At 38.2% G+C, this 18,350-nt stretch overlaps 1 protein-coding gene across 1 annotated transcript in view; it reads left to right on the top strand.

Moving 5' to 3' along the window:
* ctnna2 (catenin (cadherin-associated protein), alpha 2) overlaps positions 1-18,350 on the top strand; it is a 256,736-nt gene that overhangs the window by 67,055 nt on the left and 171,331 nt on the right. The window contains exon 7 of the mRNA XM_063882786.1: positions 7,756-7,959. Coding sequence (XP_063738856.1) covers positions 7,756-7,959 — 204 coding nt within the window. The remainder of the gene's footprint in view (positions 1-7,755; positions 7,960-18,350) is intronic.

The following is an 18,350-nucleotide window of genomic DNA, read 5'->3' on the forward strand; positions in this document are numbered from 1 at the left end:
GATCAAATGGTCAGGAAGAGTTCCAATACTCCTATGCCATCACCCAAACAGGAAAAGGCTTCCTATAGTGTGACCTGCCAAACCCTTTTTCAACCCCAAATCAACCCCCATTCAAATCTCCCTTGCAGCTTCCTGTGGGTCCACATTCACCGTCTAATGCCAGGGAGACTGGGCACTGCTCCAACTACCATTACCTGGGCAGGCGGGGAGCCGTGTTGGCCTTATTATGCTACTATACTGCATGATTTATGACTCTGTCTATGTGCATCTGCTACATTAATAAACATTTGGGCACACACTCATAATTTAACCTACACAGTTTTGAACACAAGCTATATCATACAGTTTGTATCATGAGCATCAGTGCTGAGACATTAGTTCAGAGTACATAGTTTTTCTGATTGCCTTTTCAGGCCCCGACGAGCAACTCTTCATAAAGAAAAAGACATTCATTTGTTTAAAAGATGGCTGACCTTCAGTTGGTCCTTAATGTATGTGTGTCGGAAACAAATTAGTAAAAAAGCAGATTTTTCTCTTACTGTTTTTATCATGCAGTGTTTCTTAGTTGTCATGGTAACTTAGCAAAGATGCAGTCAATAGATGAAGTCAGTTTCTGAGTTCTTTTTTCCAGACATGCCATGGCAGATATGTCTGAGCCAGGCGGGGGAAAAAAACAAAAACAAACGTTGCTCTCCCATTGAAACCGCTGCTCTCACTGTTTCACTTTTTGAGAAAATTGATCAAGGAAAAAAACCAAACGGGTGGGGAAAAGGGATGAAATGTCAAGCAGTGCAAACCCAGTGGGACGTGGGAAATGAGACAGTCATAGAGTTACCGAAAAGGGAATGTTGACTCTTGGAGTGATACAAGCACTGTTGCGTGTGAATATGAGTTTTTGGCATATATTAAGGGGGCAATGCCAATGGAGAACAAAATGTGTTGATGTTATGTAAAATGTTGATTATACCAAAAGTTGTTATTTCTTTTCCCCAATCAAGGAAATCATATGCAGGAATCTGCTATCTCAGTCTAGTTATAGCCTAACTTGACATAATTAAACCAGCAGGATACAAGTCATCATTAATCAAGATGCCCTGACCACTCAGATGTGTCTCTCTTCTAAATGTGTGTGTGAAAGTGGTTCATTTATTATGAGAGACTATTCTGTATGTTTTTTGGCTTCCTATTTCTGTGAATCTGTCTAGCTATCTCTGTTTTTCCCCTCTGTTTCACCTCATTCCCAAATAAACAACACTGCTCAGAATATTCATATACTGTAATTCCTCAAACACGCCGAAGACATCTGGAGCATAGAGTCAGATTGTTGACTGAATACGTCCCTGTTTGCGGTTGGGACGGCTTTTGTCTTTGTTCATTGCAGCTCTTTTTTACATGTGTACATTAATTCCAGTCTTGTTTGTGTTCCAACTTAGCTTCAGCAAGCATGTTTCTATGCACATGTTATAGGGGAGATACTGTAGTTGTAGTCTTTGTTGTGGAAATGTATTCAAACTGGACGCAGCGAGCTCAATGGGGCATGGGCTCCTGCTGTTAGTATTGCGCTTTTAGCTCGATTTCCTGCTGGTAACACTGTTTTACCAATTCATGTGCGTTTTTCTTTCCCTGCTCCAATTTTCCCTCTTTGTTTCTTCATTAATTATTCAAGAATGATTTCATTTGATATATGTGTGTGGTATTTTTACCCTTTGGAGGACAAGCTACATTTTATAGAAACATATGTTTACTGCACAGCATACTGTATAGGTGCAATACAATACCACTCAATTTAATAGTTAATATCCACCAATGGCAAAGGGAAGTCATATACATCTTTGAGAAAAGTACAAATTATAATTTTCATATTGCCTATGTACAATTCATGCTATTTTGGAAATATGGTTAACTGTAGTTTTCTCTGTGGCTGCAATATTGCCTATGAGTGTTGACTGTTGGATATTTAAATGTAAAATAAGCTGGAGATTTTTGATGGTCAGCATTTGTGGTTACTAACCACTTTTCATGTTGCTATCAATTTATACAGTACAATTCAATACATTTAAAAGTTTTCGCTTGAGAATGAGTATCCAATGTAGCTGGCTACAACCATTTTTGTCAAAGGTCTACAACAGTTTTCTGTAAGTATTTGAACTGTGTAGCAAAGAAACAAAGCCAAATAAGGTTAGTACATGGTGTGCTTTTTAACTCTCCCACAGAAAGCACTGTTGGAAGTTGATGGTTTAGTCTGCTCCAATTTTACCTCAATCTTAGGTTGCAATCCACTTATAATAGCTTTTATGTTTTGATTGGACACAATAACACATAGGTGCTTGGCACAATTATTTCCAAGCTGTTTTTGAAAGTGCTTTCCTTCACTCACAGTGCATTTTCTCAAATGTGTCTTCTTTACCTAACCATCTCTCTTGTATGATATGAAACGTTAGGCACAGTTCAGTCAATGCTGTTCTTTTCTAATGGTTGCATGGATGAAGTGTATGGAGGTCTGTTTACTCGGATGTTTTTCGTATAAAAGATTCAGCGCTACTCAGTTTAGCTTTCTTTACAATATAGAGACATGGTAAAAGCTCAGACTTGAAATATTTATTGTTTCCCAGAAGGTCCATCTGGTGACATAATGGATAGATGGATAAATGCAATAATTATCTTTACAGGTTAGGGTACACTATCCAATATTCAAATCCAAGTGGTAAATTGCTTTTCTTTTTTCTTTTTTTAAGCTATTTTTTGGGGCCTTTTTGCTTTTAATCGGATAGGACAGTGGAGAGTGACAGGAAAGTGGGAGAGAGAGTTGGGGTGGGATCCGGAAAGGACCACGGGTCGGGAATCTAACCCGGGTCGCCGGTGCAGGTGCCCCAGGCAGTTGCGCCACGGCCGGGGCGTAAATTGCTTTTCTTGAGTACATTTGATTTGAAATCCGGCATATGACACTGAAGTTATAGGAACACACTTGTGATATAAAGGTTAGTACATATGTTATTGTCAAGTCCAGAATGTGGTTAACATGTTATTGTAAAATGTAAGTCTTATTTGTAACAAGAGATCAATAAACAAATCACGTAATAAATAGCATGTTTACTTATTTCCTAATGCATAGTGCATACCAGCTCTGCTGCTATGATTCAAACATGTGGAAATTAGGTATTGGGAAAATATATACATTCCCTGTTTTTGGAGCTTTGACTATGTTAACATGTATGCACATTTGGCTACATGCTGCTAGTGTGGCTTTGGGGCTGTCTTTTTTGAGAGGTAAAAAAAAAACATTAGGGAAACACAGATGCTCCATTTCACCCCCCCTACATGAGGACAAGGCTGATTAGATGCGTTGTATGCACATACAGTAGAATGAGTGCCAATTGTTTATTTGGACATATTCCCATTACAATGTGAATTGGATGACTAAGAAACTCAGGCAGCTTGCTGTGCCTACCTTAACTTATGAATTCACCACATTTAAGTTATGTTTTGTAGTTTTTTTTACATGGTGTGGTTAGGAAGGAAATAGGGTGCATTTTGTTGTACAGATTGTAAAAGCCATTGAGGCACATTTTTGTTTAGTGATGTTGGGCAATATAAAATCATTGTTATTAAAATGACTGAAGCATATTAGAATTTCTTACACTGATGGGATGTAATTATGATATAACTGTGTGTGCAAAAATGTAATGTTGTTAGTCACACGATCTCAAATACCTTGTATGCCCCCACTCTTTTATGGATTTCATTAACCTTTTTTTCCTATATCCTATTGCTAAGTAGCAATATTAGAGTGAGTCAACTAGCCCACTGTTATTTACTACACCCACAAAAACGTCAAGTTGCTTAAATTGTCTTCCACTATGTGACAATAGAAGGTGAAACACTAACCCCGAGTCTTCTGCTATTCATTAAAGTTAATCAATCAAATAGCCAGTTATGACTAATGCTCCTCCTGGGCCGGTTTGGGCAGAGCTTTGTCAAACAGTGTAATAGTCACAACCAAACATCCCTTGAACCCTGGGATAGGGCCACCAGAGGCCATACAGTGGTATCTCCAAGACTTTGTTGAACTTCCGTCTTCGACATAATAGTTGTCATCAAACATTTTAAAGTCCTTGAAGGCACATTTGACAAAGGATAATGTGACATGTGCCCTGTCTTGCTGGTTGATGCCCCAAAGTGGGGTCAAACTAATAACCTCAACCTTTGTGGATGAGGTTACAAGTTGCCTAGAGTTGCCTCTGGATTATATACCCTGTCAAGATCAACATTCACGTTGAATTACAGGCTTAAAGCGTAAACAAACTTAACTTAACTATTTCACTAGCCTGCAGGTGAGATCTGTCTAAGTGCTTTGTGCAAACAACCTGTATCATGGAACTATAATGCATTATAAAACCTGCACAGGACATAAAGGAAAAACAACGAGAGCATACAGTTTGTCCTGGTACTCGTCTTAGAAATAAAACAAAATACTATGTTCTTCACGTTTTGACATGCTGCTTTGAAAGGCTTCAACATTTAGTGTCAGCAAATATGCAGTGCTGAATAACTCTTGAACACAAAACCTAATCCCTATTTGCCAGTCAAACTGCTTTAGATGATGACTTTACTCTATGCACCTCGAGAGGAGGGTAAAGTGTAACTGATGTAGATATGTAAAATACATATTAACACTTACCTGAAAGACTGTAATACTAAATATAACTCAAGTCCCAAATATGCGGAGCTCATTGAGAGAACTGACACTATCAGTCAGTGATATGAGCTTCTTGGAGGAAGACTTCAGCTACTGCCAATTATGTTTGAATCTTCTCAGCCTTTGTCAACCCAACATGAGCTACTCTTTGTACTCTGCCTTTCCCAAACTCCCATAGATAATTGCAACCTGACATACCACGTGGAATAACAATTGAGTAGAGTGAAGCTTGTTCTGAGTTTCACTTCATGTTCTCTTCGTCTTTGCCTCTGTCCATGTTGAGATCCACAGCACATTGAGCTTTTTCTCTTTATTTTTGGCTTCTTTAAAATACATTTTTGATGTAGATGTCAGCATGAAGAAGAATAGCCATTTCACAACAAGGGAAGGCAAGGTAGAAGGGATTTTTTTTGTGTCTGTATTTTCATTACAAAAGGACTCAATACACTAGAAACTAACCGATGGTAAAACTGAATTGCAGTCTTTTTTGTGCATCTCACATACGAATGTATTGTGTTCCTCCCTTTGCTGATTGTTGGGACTAAGCCTAACATTATGAAGTATTATGTCACAAATGCAACTGATCACTTTAAATGACATTAGTTCTGTTGGAGAATGGAAATGGGCTGAAGGCTCTGTAACTATATGAGGTGATAGTAGTAAGAGTGAATAGGGAAAAGGATTTCATTGTCTCTTGAGTGGGACATGGAGACACTGAGCATTAACCTGGAAGCAGCTCCTGTAGACTGGTCTCTGTTAATCAATACTCCGTTTGTCTGAATTGTGGTATTCCTGTAAATAATTCTATGAAATATACATTGTTTTTTTCAAACCATTTTCATTGTCTTTTCTGAAATACCTTTACTGTTCTATATTCATCCTCTTCTTCCCTTTTGCATTTCTTTTACAATTTTATCTCATTGAATTTCTTCCTCTGATCTTCTTATTACATTTGATTTATTTTCCATAGCCCCAAACTCTCACTTCATTCTCTATTTTTTGTTCTATTTGTTTACTACACAATATTAGATTTGTTGCTCCTTCCTGCCCGCTACAGATGGAAAGTAGGTTATGCTTAGTGTTTGCCCTGTCTTACAGTACATGTAATGCATCCTTTGGCAGTCTGTCGTCCTGCCCCAGGATTAGACTGTCTGAGGAGAGACCACACACTGCACCTTTGCTCCACAGTATTACCCAACACTGTAAAACTCACAATGTTGGCCACGCAGACACATTTCAAAGCTTTTTCCCCTCAGAGTTATTGGTGAATGTTTAGTGTATTTACTGCTTAGATGACACTGAAATACAAATATGGTGGATCTGAGTGCTGAAGCTAAAGAGGCTTTTTATTTAATTGGTTTTGTTGTTCCTTAGGATGGAAATACTAAATTGGAATTGCTATTAGGTAAATGTTCCCTTGTGGATAGATGCAAATGGGATATGATAAAAACACCCTCCACAGTAAATTGGAAGGCACATGTTGTTTTTCTGCTTCATAAGTTGGCGTGTATATTCACTGATGCATGGGTATTGCTTTCCCTCTGAATTGAACAGAACAAGATAAGTCAACATTAAAATGAATGCCTTTATTACCACAGTATTCACATTTTTGCCAAAGAAGCCTAGGGGGAAAAATTCATATGTGTTTCAAGTTAAGTCCTACTGTGCTCTATATAAAACCCTATCAGTTAGAATCATATGTACAAAGGCATTTTGCCTCTAGGTAAGATAGCAATCTGAATGAAAAAGAGATAATAGAACCCACTGTAACAAATTGTATTGTTAGTCATAAAAAAGTATGCCACTGCCATATTCCTTGTATTCTTATAACTTGTCTCCGCATGTTTCTAGATGTTACTCGTGTAATGTTTTACACTGTTTGCAGGGTCACCATACCATGCTTCCAAACATAAAGTCATTAGCCCTTTGCTTCCATCTTATTATGTGAGCTGTTGCTCACTTGCAGAACCCACTCTAAATGGCAACTGTATTTATCATCACACACACTCTTGCAGATTGTTGTTATCAAAGCTATATGCACTATATTTTAAAATAAAAACGTTCAGGGCTCACAAAGCAGAGTGTTGATTTCTATGGATATAGTTGTAAATGCAGCATGGTCCATTTTAACCCCATAATGTAACTAACTGCTACGAACAGCACATTTGAATAGCATGAGCATATTATCCACAGGGACAGTCATTTCCCCACTGCATAGGTCATGTAACATAATCTAACAATAACATATATGTGGGGAGGCATCATTTGAAATGTTTTATCTCCAATGGAAGCTATGGTACCCTGTCTACAACCTTATCTGTGCACCCCTGGTTTTCTTATCTTAGTCATGGTACAGTGCTGATTGTTGTTGTAGTGTTTCATTCAGTTATACAATTGGAATACATCGTAATTAATTTGTAAAGAAACCTTATTTGAAATGGGATTTTTTTCCCCCGAACTATTAAAATCCTGTAGAAATGGTTATGACATTTAAGCAATGATAAGCCTTGAGATAAATGTTCATATTTGAACATTTATCTCAAGGTAGTTTGACATCCATTTTCGCTTTCAGGACATGTTATCCTTGAGGGAGAGAAATACAGCTGAAAATGTCTCACTCTCAATATTTTAAAGCTCTTTTTTAAGTTCTAAGATGGTTCCACATGTGTGTTTTTTCATGTGCTGTAGACCTGCCAATAAATTAAAACACTATCATTTATGAAGAAAGAAGCGCATTGTCCTACTTTATTGATACGCTCTCCATTGCTAATAAGCGTAAAACCATATCTGTAGTTTACTGGCAGGCTTCTGGCATGTTTTTATATGGTCAACTCATAATGCTGCTGTTGATCTATTATCAGGAATAACTGCCTACAGGGAAATTCTACTGCCTTTTGCTTCTTGGATTTTGCAGCAAAATGGATTAAAATCAAAGCCAATGATGAAAAATAAATTACAGATTGTTACAGTTTCTTTATTTGGTCACTTTTTGGTCATTCTTTGACCCACATGGGCGTTTATTACTGTCCTAACCTTTCTACGTCTTTTATGTCTTACAGAACAAGATCATCCTGGACCCTCTGACATTCAGTGAGGCTCGTTTTCGGCCCTCTCTGGAGGAGCGCTTGGAGAGCATCATCAGTGGTGCCGCACTAATGGCTGACTCCTCGTGCACACGTGATGATCGTCGTGAGCGAATCGTGGCAGAGTGCAACGCTGTCCGGCAGGCCCTGCAAGACTTGCTGAGCGAGTACATGAACAATGTAAGTTTCTTCTCTGATTATTTGATACCTTTTAGCTAACTGCGATTGCACACATGTTCATTTGTGCAACTCATTCGATTACAAACATCATGGAAAAGTACTTCCATGATAGGGATCTGCTTTTACATTTCCTATTGTATCCTGTTTCTTCCCTCTGTAAACACATTTGCCTGTCAGACGTTGTTAAAACCTCTCTCCAATTTTATTTAAAGAAATATCCTTTCTCTCATGTTGCTTTCACCTTCCATCAAACATCAAGCTTTACCCCAAAGTAAAAGCCTATTAATAAGGCTGTCTCAGCCTTACTAATACAAAATGACTTCCTTTTTTGAGATGTGGGGTTCCGTTTTTAACAGTACACGTGGATAACACTATTTAAGTGTTATTCACTCGTACTGTGAATTACTGAGTCAAAACGGAATATGCACCTTCTACTTCGAAACCCATTCTGAGAGGACTACATACAGTATTTGTTATGTCTTGTGTTTGTATGTTTTGCAACAATGTCCATTCCTGGAGATACCAGTCTAGACTTTTCCTCTTTCTTTGGCAAGCCTTTTTCCTCATGCACCACTATGATTGGCACGACTGTATAAAGGATACAACATTTGCCAAGACAATGATTAATCTTCACACACATCCAATTTATATTCTACTTCAACTTGCCCCTTTGTGCTTATAAGCTGTGTCTACATAAGCAACAATAGTTGATGCTCTTGGATCCACTGCCTTTGACCTTGCACACATGACATACTTATTTTTGGACTTTGCAAGTGTGCTGTTAAACCAGTCCCTTAGACTTCTGAAACATTCAGTGTCAAATGTATTACATTTCTGTTCTCTTTTTATAAAAACCGCCAGGCTTTACTTCTAGTATAATATCTGCTGACAGAAACACATTCATCATGTGTTTGCAAACACTCATCATAAAGCACATGCTTTTAACTGTGTACTGTATGTGGATTAAAAAGCAGAATATAAATGTCACAACATACAGAATAACATATTCAAGTGTTCGTGGAACATCACAATAAAGTGAATTATTAATAAAGTGCCACATATGGGTTGCATAAATTAACTGATAAATGACAACCAATTAATGACAAAATGGTTATACAACATATCCTTAGTTTCAAATATAAATGCAAACCAACCATAACTCCTGACTTAAGGGACTTTTTTTTTCCCATGACTGTAACAAACTGATTATTTGGTACATAAGGATACTTTAGTCTTAATGGAAATACAACGTATACACCAATTCTCTCCTTTTTAAGGTTCTCAGGAAAATGTAAAGTTAACATTAAGATACAATCAACATGTCAACCTTTCAAGGGCCCTTAAAAAAGCCATACATCACTAAAAAGGCAGTGTCTATATCTTCCACAGTGGGGCACTTAATAGGCTAGCCTGGACTCTAAGATAAGCCCTAATGGACCTTGATTGTTGGTGAGTTATTGCTGTGTTCAAAATGACTGTAATGTACCCAGGGGTGGTACAATACTGAGACTCACAGTCTACACTGTTCACTGTAGTCTGAGGTACTATAGCCAGCAATGGAGGAATAAGCTTGTTAATATAGTTTTACATTTTATTTCAGCTTTATACTTACAATATTGTTAACCATTATTAACCCTGAAATGAGAACCAAAGGTGAACTAGTCATCTGAAGTTGGCAGTCAGTACTGTTACAGTGTCAAGTGTTTCTCCTTAAAGGATGGAGTACTTAAGTACCTCGTTTAGTCTTGTCAAAATCTAGGCCACTCTGAAAATGGCTCTCGAAAAATCTTAATTTAGTCATTAATATAAACAACTAAACCAAAGTGCAAATAGATAACATTGATAACATTCAGGTAGCCAAGGTTCAACCTGGTCTTTTTTCTCCCTTTGTTTCAGAGCACTTGAATTGGTATTGGTATTGAGTGAAGTTGGAAGTCTTGGTTGCTGAAGATATAAATACCATATGATACAGACATCATAATACTATTGGGTCACAAGACTTGTGAGCGACAACACTGTAATCAAATACAATTCAATATTTTGTTTCATGTTTCCAAAACATTTTTACATAGTATTTTTATGAAAATGTCTTAATTCAACCAAATACTGGCATACATTGAAAAAAAAAAAAAAGTATATATATATATATATAATATATATATACATATTATATATATTATATATATATATATATATATATATATATATTATATATATTATATATCTCAATAAAACCAATAACAATTGAGTGCACAATTTAATGTAATTTGAGTAGAAAAAACTAAATGCCAATGATAATCTTTGTTATTGGCTGCATGGACGACCTGCTGGATCTGTGCACTAATGATCGATCCAGCTGTATTAAGTGTCAATTGTGGCCATTGAGCAATTGGAGAGCCAGCTGTCTATTGATCGCTACAGTATCAGTTGTCCTGCTGGCAAAAGGCCCTATGTAATACTCTATAATCTTCAACCTAATTGTTTGTATTTGTTGTGGCATCTGGACCCATGAAGTAGCCTAGAAACAATGGGGGGCTATTAGATAAGGATCCTTATTAGATTAGAGATGGCTGTAATAGAATATTAACAGTGCAACAGCCAGCAATAGTTGTACACTCTGCACCATTTTGTGTCTGTGAGCGCTTGAGGAATGACCTTCATTTCTTGTAAAAGCTGTGCTTATTGTTTTTTTTTTTAAGTGTTTATGGGGTTTACGATCCCGCTGTGTTGCACACTAGACCTTACATTTTACATCTGAGCAGCAGGAGTGACATGATGCTTTTTAGATGCTTTTAGAAGGATTTTTGTTACCAAGAAGATATAAATGGTAATCTTTTTTTCTCAGTAATGTTCGCCGTGTATATCATTCATCCATCGTTTCCCTGTTTTATATTAGAAAACACTTTATGAGTTACTGAGTTATGATTATAGTTATTTTTTATATATTTATTAGTATGAGCGGCAGCCCAGTAGGACACATATGTAGTTTCATGGTCAATTGGTACAATAACTCGGACATCATTAAAGAAACTGTCAACTGATAAATGTTAACAAGTAAAGCCCTTGCAATGTTAAAAACACTGTATGAATCACTCTTTAATTCAGAATAATAAATACAAAAAAACTGTGTTCATTGTTTTGTCAGAGTAAGGAAGAAAATCAGATAGAGCTTCACCTTTTACTTACTCTTGGATTTTTTTTTTATCCTGTGTGTTTATGAACACTCACATGCCCTTTCCTCCACTTAAAGCATGGCAGCTTTTTGCTAAAGTAATTGTGTCTTGCTTCATTAGGCCCATGAGTTGTGTTTCACAGGCTACAGCTGGGAGATTGCTGACAGCCCCTGGCTGTCCTAGCGAAGAACCGAGAGTAAATCACAGAGACACAAAAAAACAAAATGCTTCCACTTCTAAGCTCAGCACCCCCAGTGAGGGTATATCAACAACAAATAGTGGATGTGGAGGTTATCGTTTCAAAGCCTTCCCTTAAAGTGTATTGTTCAATAAATAATGTTGATACCTAAAATAGCTGTAAAGCTCTGTATAAATTACGTTTTTATTTTATTTATTTGAACCCCTCTTAAAACTGTTGTAGCTACTATATGTAACCTGCAATCAAAATAGTACACTCCTTTAGATTTTGATGCATTTAATCACTGTGCAGTATTTATATACTATTATATTATAAATACCTGAGATTTTAGTGCTCCTAATTCAATTCTCAGCATATCTGTGACCCTGGCTGACATTTGGATTATATCATTTTGCTGCAGACCAGGAAAAATATATTTAAAAAACAGCTTGAAATTGGCAGGGTTCAGGCACCATGGGATCTGTGAATCATCTCATTACTGCAGTGCTGTATGACAGACTTTGTGCTCGCAATTTACTGCTCAATTTGTCAGATTTTAGACAGCTGAAAGGGAAATCAACCAGTTTAGAGCCTCTGAATAGCAACTAATTGTAGGTGTCCATACTCAGGACAGGATTCATAAGTATGAATGTTAATTTCAACATTATATAAGATAATAATGTATATGTGTGTATTCCACACTAATGGTAACAAGAATAGGATGCAGACTGAACTAGCAAATAACTGGGTCAGGTCTGAACTTAATTAGACACTGTTGTGAAACCACTCAGAAACCACTATAGATTATGTATGGCAATGAGCAAGTCTCTGTCAATGATGTCGATTCAGCTGCAGAGGAAGTAGTTGTCTATTAATGTGTTAGTAAAGATAATGTTTATCACCCAAACATCGAGGCAAGAGTCCCCCCATACCTGCCACCACCCTGACAACGTTCCTCCAGGCTGTACAGCAAAAGTATTTTTATTCAAAGTTTACTAAAGTATGTAAACATCCACTTTTCTTTATGTTTCTTCTTCCTTCTTCATTCAGCCCCCCCCACACACCTTCTCTTTCCCCCCCACACACATTTTTATAGGAAGCTTGAACCACAGCACAAGGTTAATCAATGTGGTAGCTAGCAATAAATTAGGTTCAAGTGACAGGAGAATGTCCATACCTGTCTCAGCTGCTGGTGATCTGTGATTGGTGACAGCAGGCCCGGCTCCCTGGCTGGTGCTGAATCATCAGGAGCAGCTGATTTAGTTACGGCAGCTCCGACAGGGCCAATCTATCAATTGATCTGGGGAGTAATGCATTACCAGCTTTGGTCAAGGGAGCCTGGGCAGAATATAGTCATAGCCAGACCCCATGGCAGGTGAAAAGGGGCAACTTGGCAGGAGTGAGAAGCCGAGAGAAGGATTTAGGTGTTCACACACCTAAAGAATGAGGCCCTGAGTAAAACTCTCTTCCCATCTGAGATGATATGGTCTTAAATGGAACGCATGAGTCTAACAAGATAAACCACACAGACTCAGCAGTTGCCCACATTGTCTCTCCCTAAGGTCTACAACCCTCCACAATGAATTTGGAAAAAAACATACACTGCCAAGTACCATCATAAAACACATAGCAAGCCTTCTACGCTTTTATCATTCTTGTGTTTACACTGCAACATGATCTCTGTGTCACTAAAGTCTGGATCTGAAGAACGGAGCTGAACAAAACAGTCCCGATCAATATTTCCTCCGTCCCCTAGCTCCACCGATGTGCTCAACTGTCCATCACCCTAAGCTGGCTGAAGGGCACAGCTGTAACAGATGCAAGGAAGCTGAATTTACCTTGACAGGGTTTTCTACGGCTAATTGGCTGTGTGGGGGGCATCAAAAATGAAAGCACTGATAGGATCTGTCACAGGGGACAACAAGATATTGCTATAGGTCACAATTTCAATCCCCAACTTTTATGTTTGGGTTGAGTCCAGGCATACCTTGTATTTTTATGGGTTTAAGTAATAGCCAAACAGTACCTTAATTCAATTACTAAGATAGTATTGTTACCATTTCTCAGTTCTTCTAACGTACAAATTATGCCTGTCAAAGGTAAGAGAACATTATTCCTATTTCTTTCCTTTATTTGGCTGGATGAGGGTGAACCCATTGCCAGACACATTTTTCTTCTGTTTTCATTTTTTTTCCATTTTTTCTGCTTGGAAGCAATATACACCTGCAGAAAGGGAGAATATCAAAATATATTTCAGCCACCTCAAAGGAGAGCTCACCTGGGGAAAAACATCATTATAAGTTGAAGTGTATAATACATTTAGAATATTTTCACAGCTTCACCTTACCGTCAGACTGCTCTTTCTGACAGTGAACTGAAGCGGTTATCCATGGTCTCTTCAAAGCCACCAGACTCCTTTTGACAAAGACTTGCATTGAAGGGGATGTGAATAGCTTACCTACCGCTGCCTCAATCTGTTAGTTTATTTCTTTACATTTTTGACTGTGGTATTTTGAAATGTTTGAAATGGGCATCCTACTTTTTGCTGCTAACCCCGTCCACACCAGTACTGAAAAATTAAAATACTGATTTGCATAACAATAATTAACATTAGATTGTCGTATCACATAAAAAAAAGGTAGTATAACAAATAGGTAGTATAAAAAAAGGCACAGCAGGGTTTGTGATTTAGTGCAACATGCATCACACCAGTAGAAATGTGTGCAGTGAGAATCCACTTGTGGTGTGCAAAGAGGTAACCCACAAGTACCCGGAGCTATTATGTTGGCCTGCCATTATCTGTGCGTGCCCACTACTTTGTTGCCTGCTGTGTCTCCGTGCCCCCCGTTCATTCCTCTTCCTCGCTCATTGCTTACTCTCTCGCTCTTACTTGTGCTTTATCTCTCCTCTTTTATTTCCAGTCAGGTAGTTGGCTACATGAGTGTTGTATAAATGCAAATAACATTTAATGAAATTCCCATGAATAAATTGTGTTTTCCTCCTCATTTCTGCATCCTTGCTAGTAGACCCTAAAGTGTTTCCTAAGAGAAGCACATGATTGTCTATCTACAACTGTGCAAATGCTTCCAGAGGACAGTATTTTAGCACTGGTTTTAATGCCAGAATTAATCAAAATCTTCCTTTAATGGTTAGTGAGCAAATGTGCAACTCCTCTCTCTTTTTAGTTATTTGTTTTGTTTATTTCTGCCCTTTTTTCAAATTGTCCTCACATCATGGCCCCTCCAGACTCAGCACTTACACCCCGTTAAGTGTCCCAGGCCAAGCAATAAATCATTGGTTCCCCACAGCGTCCCATGCCCTCCCTCCCATCTGTCAACACCTAATGCGCCACACGACAAGCTGCAATCCACTGTGCACCAAAAACCCTCTTACTTTGAACAACTTAGCTTTCTCAGCCATTGGAGGCTGGCTCAACAACACAACCCCTGAAGGGGATTGACCAGAAGGCCCAGGTAAAAACTGTTTGTCTCAAATGACTTCTTTTTATTCCCACTACTTCAGTCCGGGAGTGAGTTAGAGACAACTGAAGCAACTGACCCACAATAAATGTACTCCACTGAGGTAGCAAGGCCACCTACCTGTGAATGGAGCCCAGCTCAAAGAGGCTCCCTGCTGTGAAACGGTCTCCAAACTGCCCATAAGGTTTACGAACAATCTTTTTGAATGCAATGCTTGTGAATAAGTGTAGCATTTTACCAATCCTGTAACAGAAGAGAAACCTACGACGGAGTATTAGGGCCACATATGAAGAAAAATTTTTTTTTTGCCGTGACGAGATTAAAGTCGACACGGCGACTTTAAAGTCGACACGTTGACTTTAAAGTCGACACGGCGACTTTAAAGTCGACACGTTGACTTTAAAGTCGACACGGCGACTTTAAACTCGACACGTCGAGATTAAACTCGACATGTCGAGAATAAAGTTGAAATTAGTTGGGAGACATAGTACCGCTCCCACAGGTCCTGCACTGAATCCGAAATGGCTTGTGTAGATCATTTGGTCAAATTATACTTCCGAATTGGATTTAACAATAAAGAGATCCTCGCTGTTTTAGCGCAGAACCACAGTGTGGTGATTAGTGTAAGAACCATGCGTGACTCAAACTGCACCTGTGGAGCGGTTGCTTTCTCTCTGAATAGTTTTCAGTGTCAATTGACATAAAGTCGAGATTATTCTCGACATGTCGAGATTAAACTCGACATAATATTTCAACTTTATTCTCGACATTTCGAGTTTAATGTCGACATGTTGACTTTAAAGTCGCCGTGTCGACTTTAATCTCGTCACGGCAAAAATATTTTTTTTCTTCATATGTGGCCCTAATACTCCGTCGTAGAAACCTACCGCTTACACTCTTTTGAGCACAGGCCTACTTTTTAATACAAGACATACGCTAAGCAGAAATAACAGAGGTGTCTCACTTAGTCTGTCTGCAGACCAATACAATAAGTATTGTATACAGACTAATGTCAAGGGTTGAAGGATCAATTTATTGACTCTTGCCGCGTGTATTGAATTAAGTGTGGTTGGATCGATCACAGCAACTGATTCTGCCAGGCTGTTGGTAACATTTGTCAGAAACTTGCCAAATGCAATCCCAAAGCAATGATAATCAAGATCACTGACCAAAAAGTAATTTGGACTTAATTATTGAATGTAATAATGTCCGGCTTGAGTCAAATTTCATTTGGATCCTCTCACTGTATTATTTAGTTTATTATTTCACCTAACGTTTCTGAAATAATCTGTGTAGCACCTCCTGATTCATCTAATAACAACAAGCCCTGAGATGTGGCTCTTGTTTTGTCTGTGTGCTTACCAATTGGGAAAGTGGTAGCTATAATTCCAGCTGGATAAAGCTGCCTGCCATACTATCCATTCCAATTATGCTGTGATGTGGCTCGAGAAGAAACAAAATCCTCTGTAGGCGGAAGCAAGCAACTATCACATGGCTGTCTGAACGCCCCCGTGTCACCATCTCCGATTTAGGTGATTCGATAAATGAGACTTTAATTGGGTTTTAAGGCTAAGTCATATTAGGAGACGAGATAGAATTATCCAGGAACATATTAATGTAATAAAAAGCTCTCAGATCTGGCTGCTCTATTGCATTAGAAAGCTGCCTGCCCTTCTCCTCTTTTCCCCCTCCCTCCAATACCAATCCCCCTCAAGGGCTTGCCACTTTGAGCAGCGCTAACATGATTGACATTGATAGCTGGATCAAACTATAGAATCAACCCTAATATCATTAAGTGAGTAGACATGGAAGCAGGACCTGGGCTCTAACTGTATTAGCCGCTACATATGTTAGGGTTATGGATGCAGGAGGCTAAATGTATTGGGAACTCAAGCATGCAAGCCACAATTTGCCTGTGTGTGTGTGACCTTTGTGCTTTGAGATGTGCTCTTCTGAGTATGTGTGCAAATGCATGTGTATGTGAACATGTAGGCTTATGAAGGGGGATTCCTGCCTGTGTTTGATTGCTTTTTACATTGACAAGGCATTAATGTTCGACCTGGTATCTTGTTGCATAACAGACACCTTCTTATATATGTTACGTAAATAAGGTAAGACTATGTCCATCTATCTTTCTACAGCTGCTTTCAGGGAAAACATGATCGGTTACACATGGAATCAACATGTTACAGTGAGCATTATGCAGCAATAACTGAACTCTATTCCAATAAATAGGTAGTGATTTGGTGTTAGTTAGCAGAATGAATTACATATCTTCTAGTCATTCTCATGTGTGTACCAGGACACTGTACCAGCTTCATGTTTATGGTTTGCTGTTTGGTCAACCTGTAAGTCATGTCGTCCAAATTCAAAACAACATATTTCTGATACTGGTTTGTCTTCAGTTCGTCAAGATAGAACAACTTAGAGTCTGCATGAATCAAACATACATGATGTGGAATACATTAAATTTTAACGTTCTTTTTGAGTAGACGTCATTGTTCTGTTATCCTCACAGATTTAGGATATTCACCCACAATAATCTAGTTTTCAGAAGACACCGTCAGAACAGCGAGTCATGTATTTTATTCTAATCAATGTTTAAAAAAAGGATATTAATTCAGACTAAGTTTGTGATTGAACTCAACATATTGTTCTAGGTAAGAAACAGCTGTATCTCCCGGTGAAGGTATCCCAAAGTTTAAACATGGCTTCTGCTTTGCGGTTTTCTGAACAAATGAATGTTCCACACACCATTGATTTAGAGAGAAGTGTGCCACTGTGAAGTCACATTCTACTCTAATTGTTCTCCTAAAATGTTTTGTTTTGTTTTGTTCACACTATCAAACAAAAATTGTCAAGCACTGTAAAGTTTAATGAACTTCTTGTACGTTGTGGATTCCCCCGGCAGAATTTTAAGCTTTGAGTCTTTAAAAGCAAATTCACTGTGGACAATATAAATCAGCATGAGCTCTAGTAGATATTATTATTATATAATATAGCTTCCATGTTTTATATCTTCGTTTAGACGTATCCCTCTTTCAGTCTATTCTGTCACATCCCTTTCTCTGACTTGAAGCCCTCTGAGGAGCTGTTTCTTTTGTAATTTAGTGAGGCCCAATAATAAGCTTTTCCCTCTATCATACAAAAAGCTTATGTTCTACTGTCAACTTCTGATGATGTGTACGAGTCTTGAGCCCCCTCGATTGTCCAATGATTGTATTACCTTTGTTCTGCTATATTTAAGCTTTTTATGGTCCACTCCAAAGAAATTAAGACCCTAAAACAATGGAAATGGTTAAAAGTCATTTTTGTGATAATGACATTATTTTTTTATCACAAGAAGAAGCTACGTGAAAACTGTTCCCACCCAATGTTTACTGCCGGACCAACAACACCGATCAATTACACAGGTCTGAACTGAGTTACATGTAGCCCACTGAGTGAACTGTGGGAGAATGACAATGTATCCATGTGAGAAGAGCAAGAGAAAGGAAAGAATGGGGAAATTATATTGAAGTGAGAGGAGGATGACACTTGAACTTTTGAGATGTCAGCTGA

This window comes from Eleginops maclovinus, chromosome 5 (genome assembly GCF_036324505.1).
Source record: "Eleginops maclovinus isolate JMC-PN-2008 ecotype Puerto Natales chromosome 5, JC_Emac_rtc_rv5, whole genome shotgun sequence".
Classification (NCBI taxonomy): domain Eukaryota; kingdom Metazoa; phylum Chordata; class Actinopteri; order Perciformes; family Eleginopidae; genus Eleginops; species Eleginops maclovinus.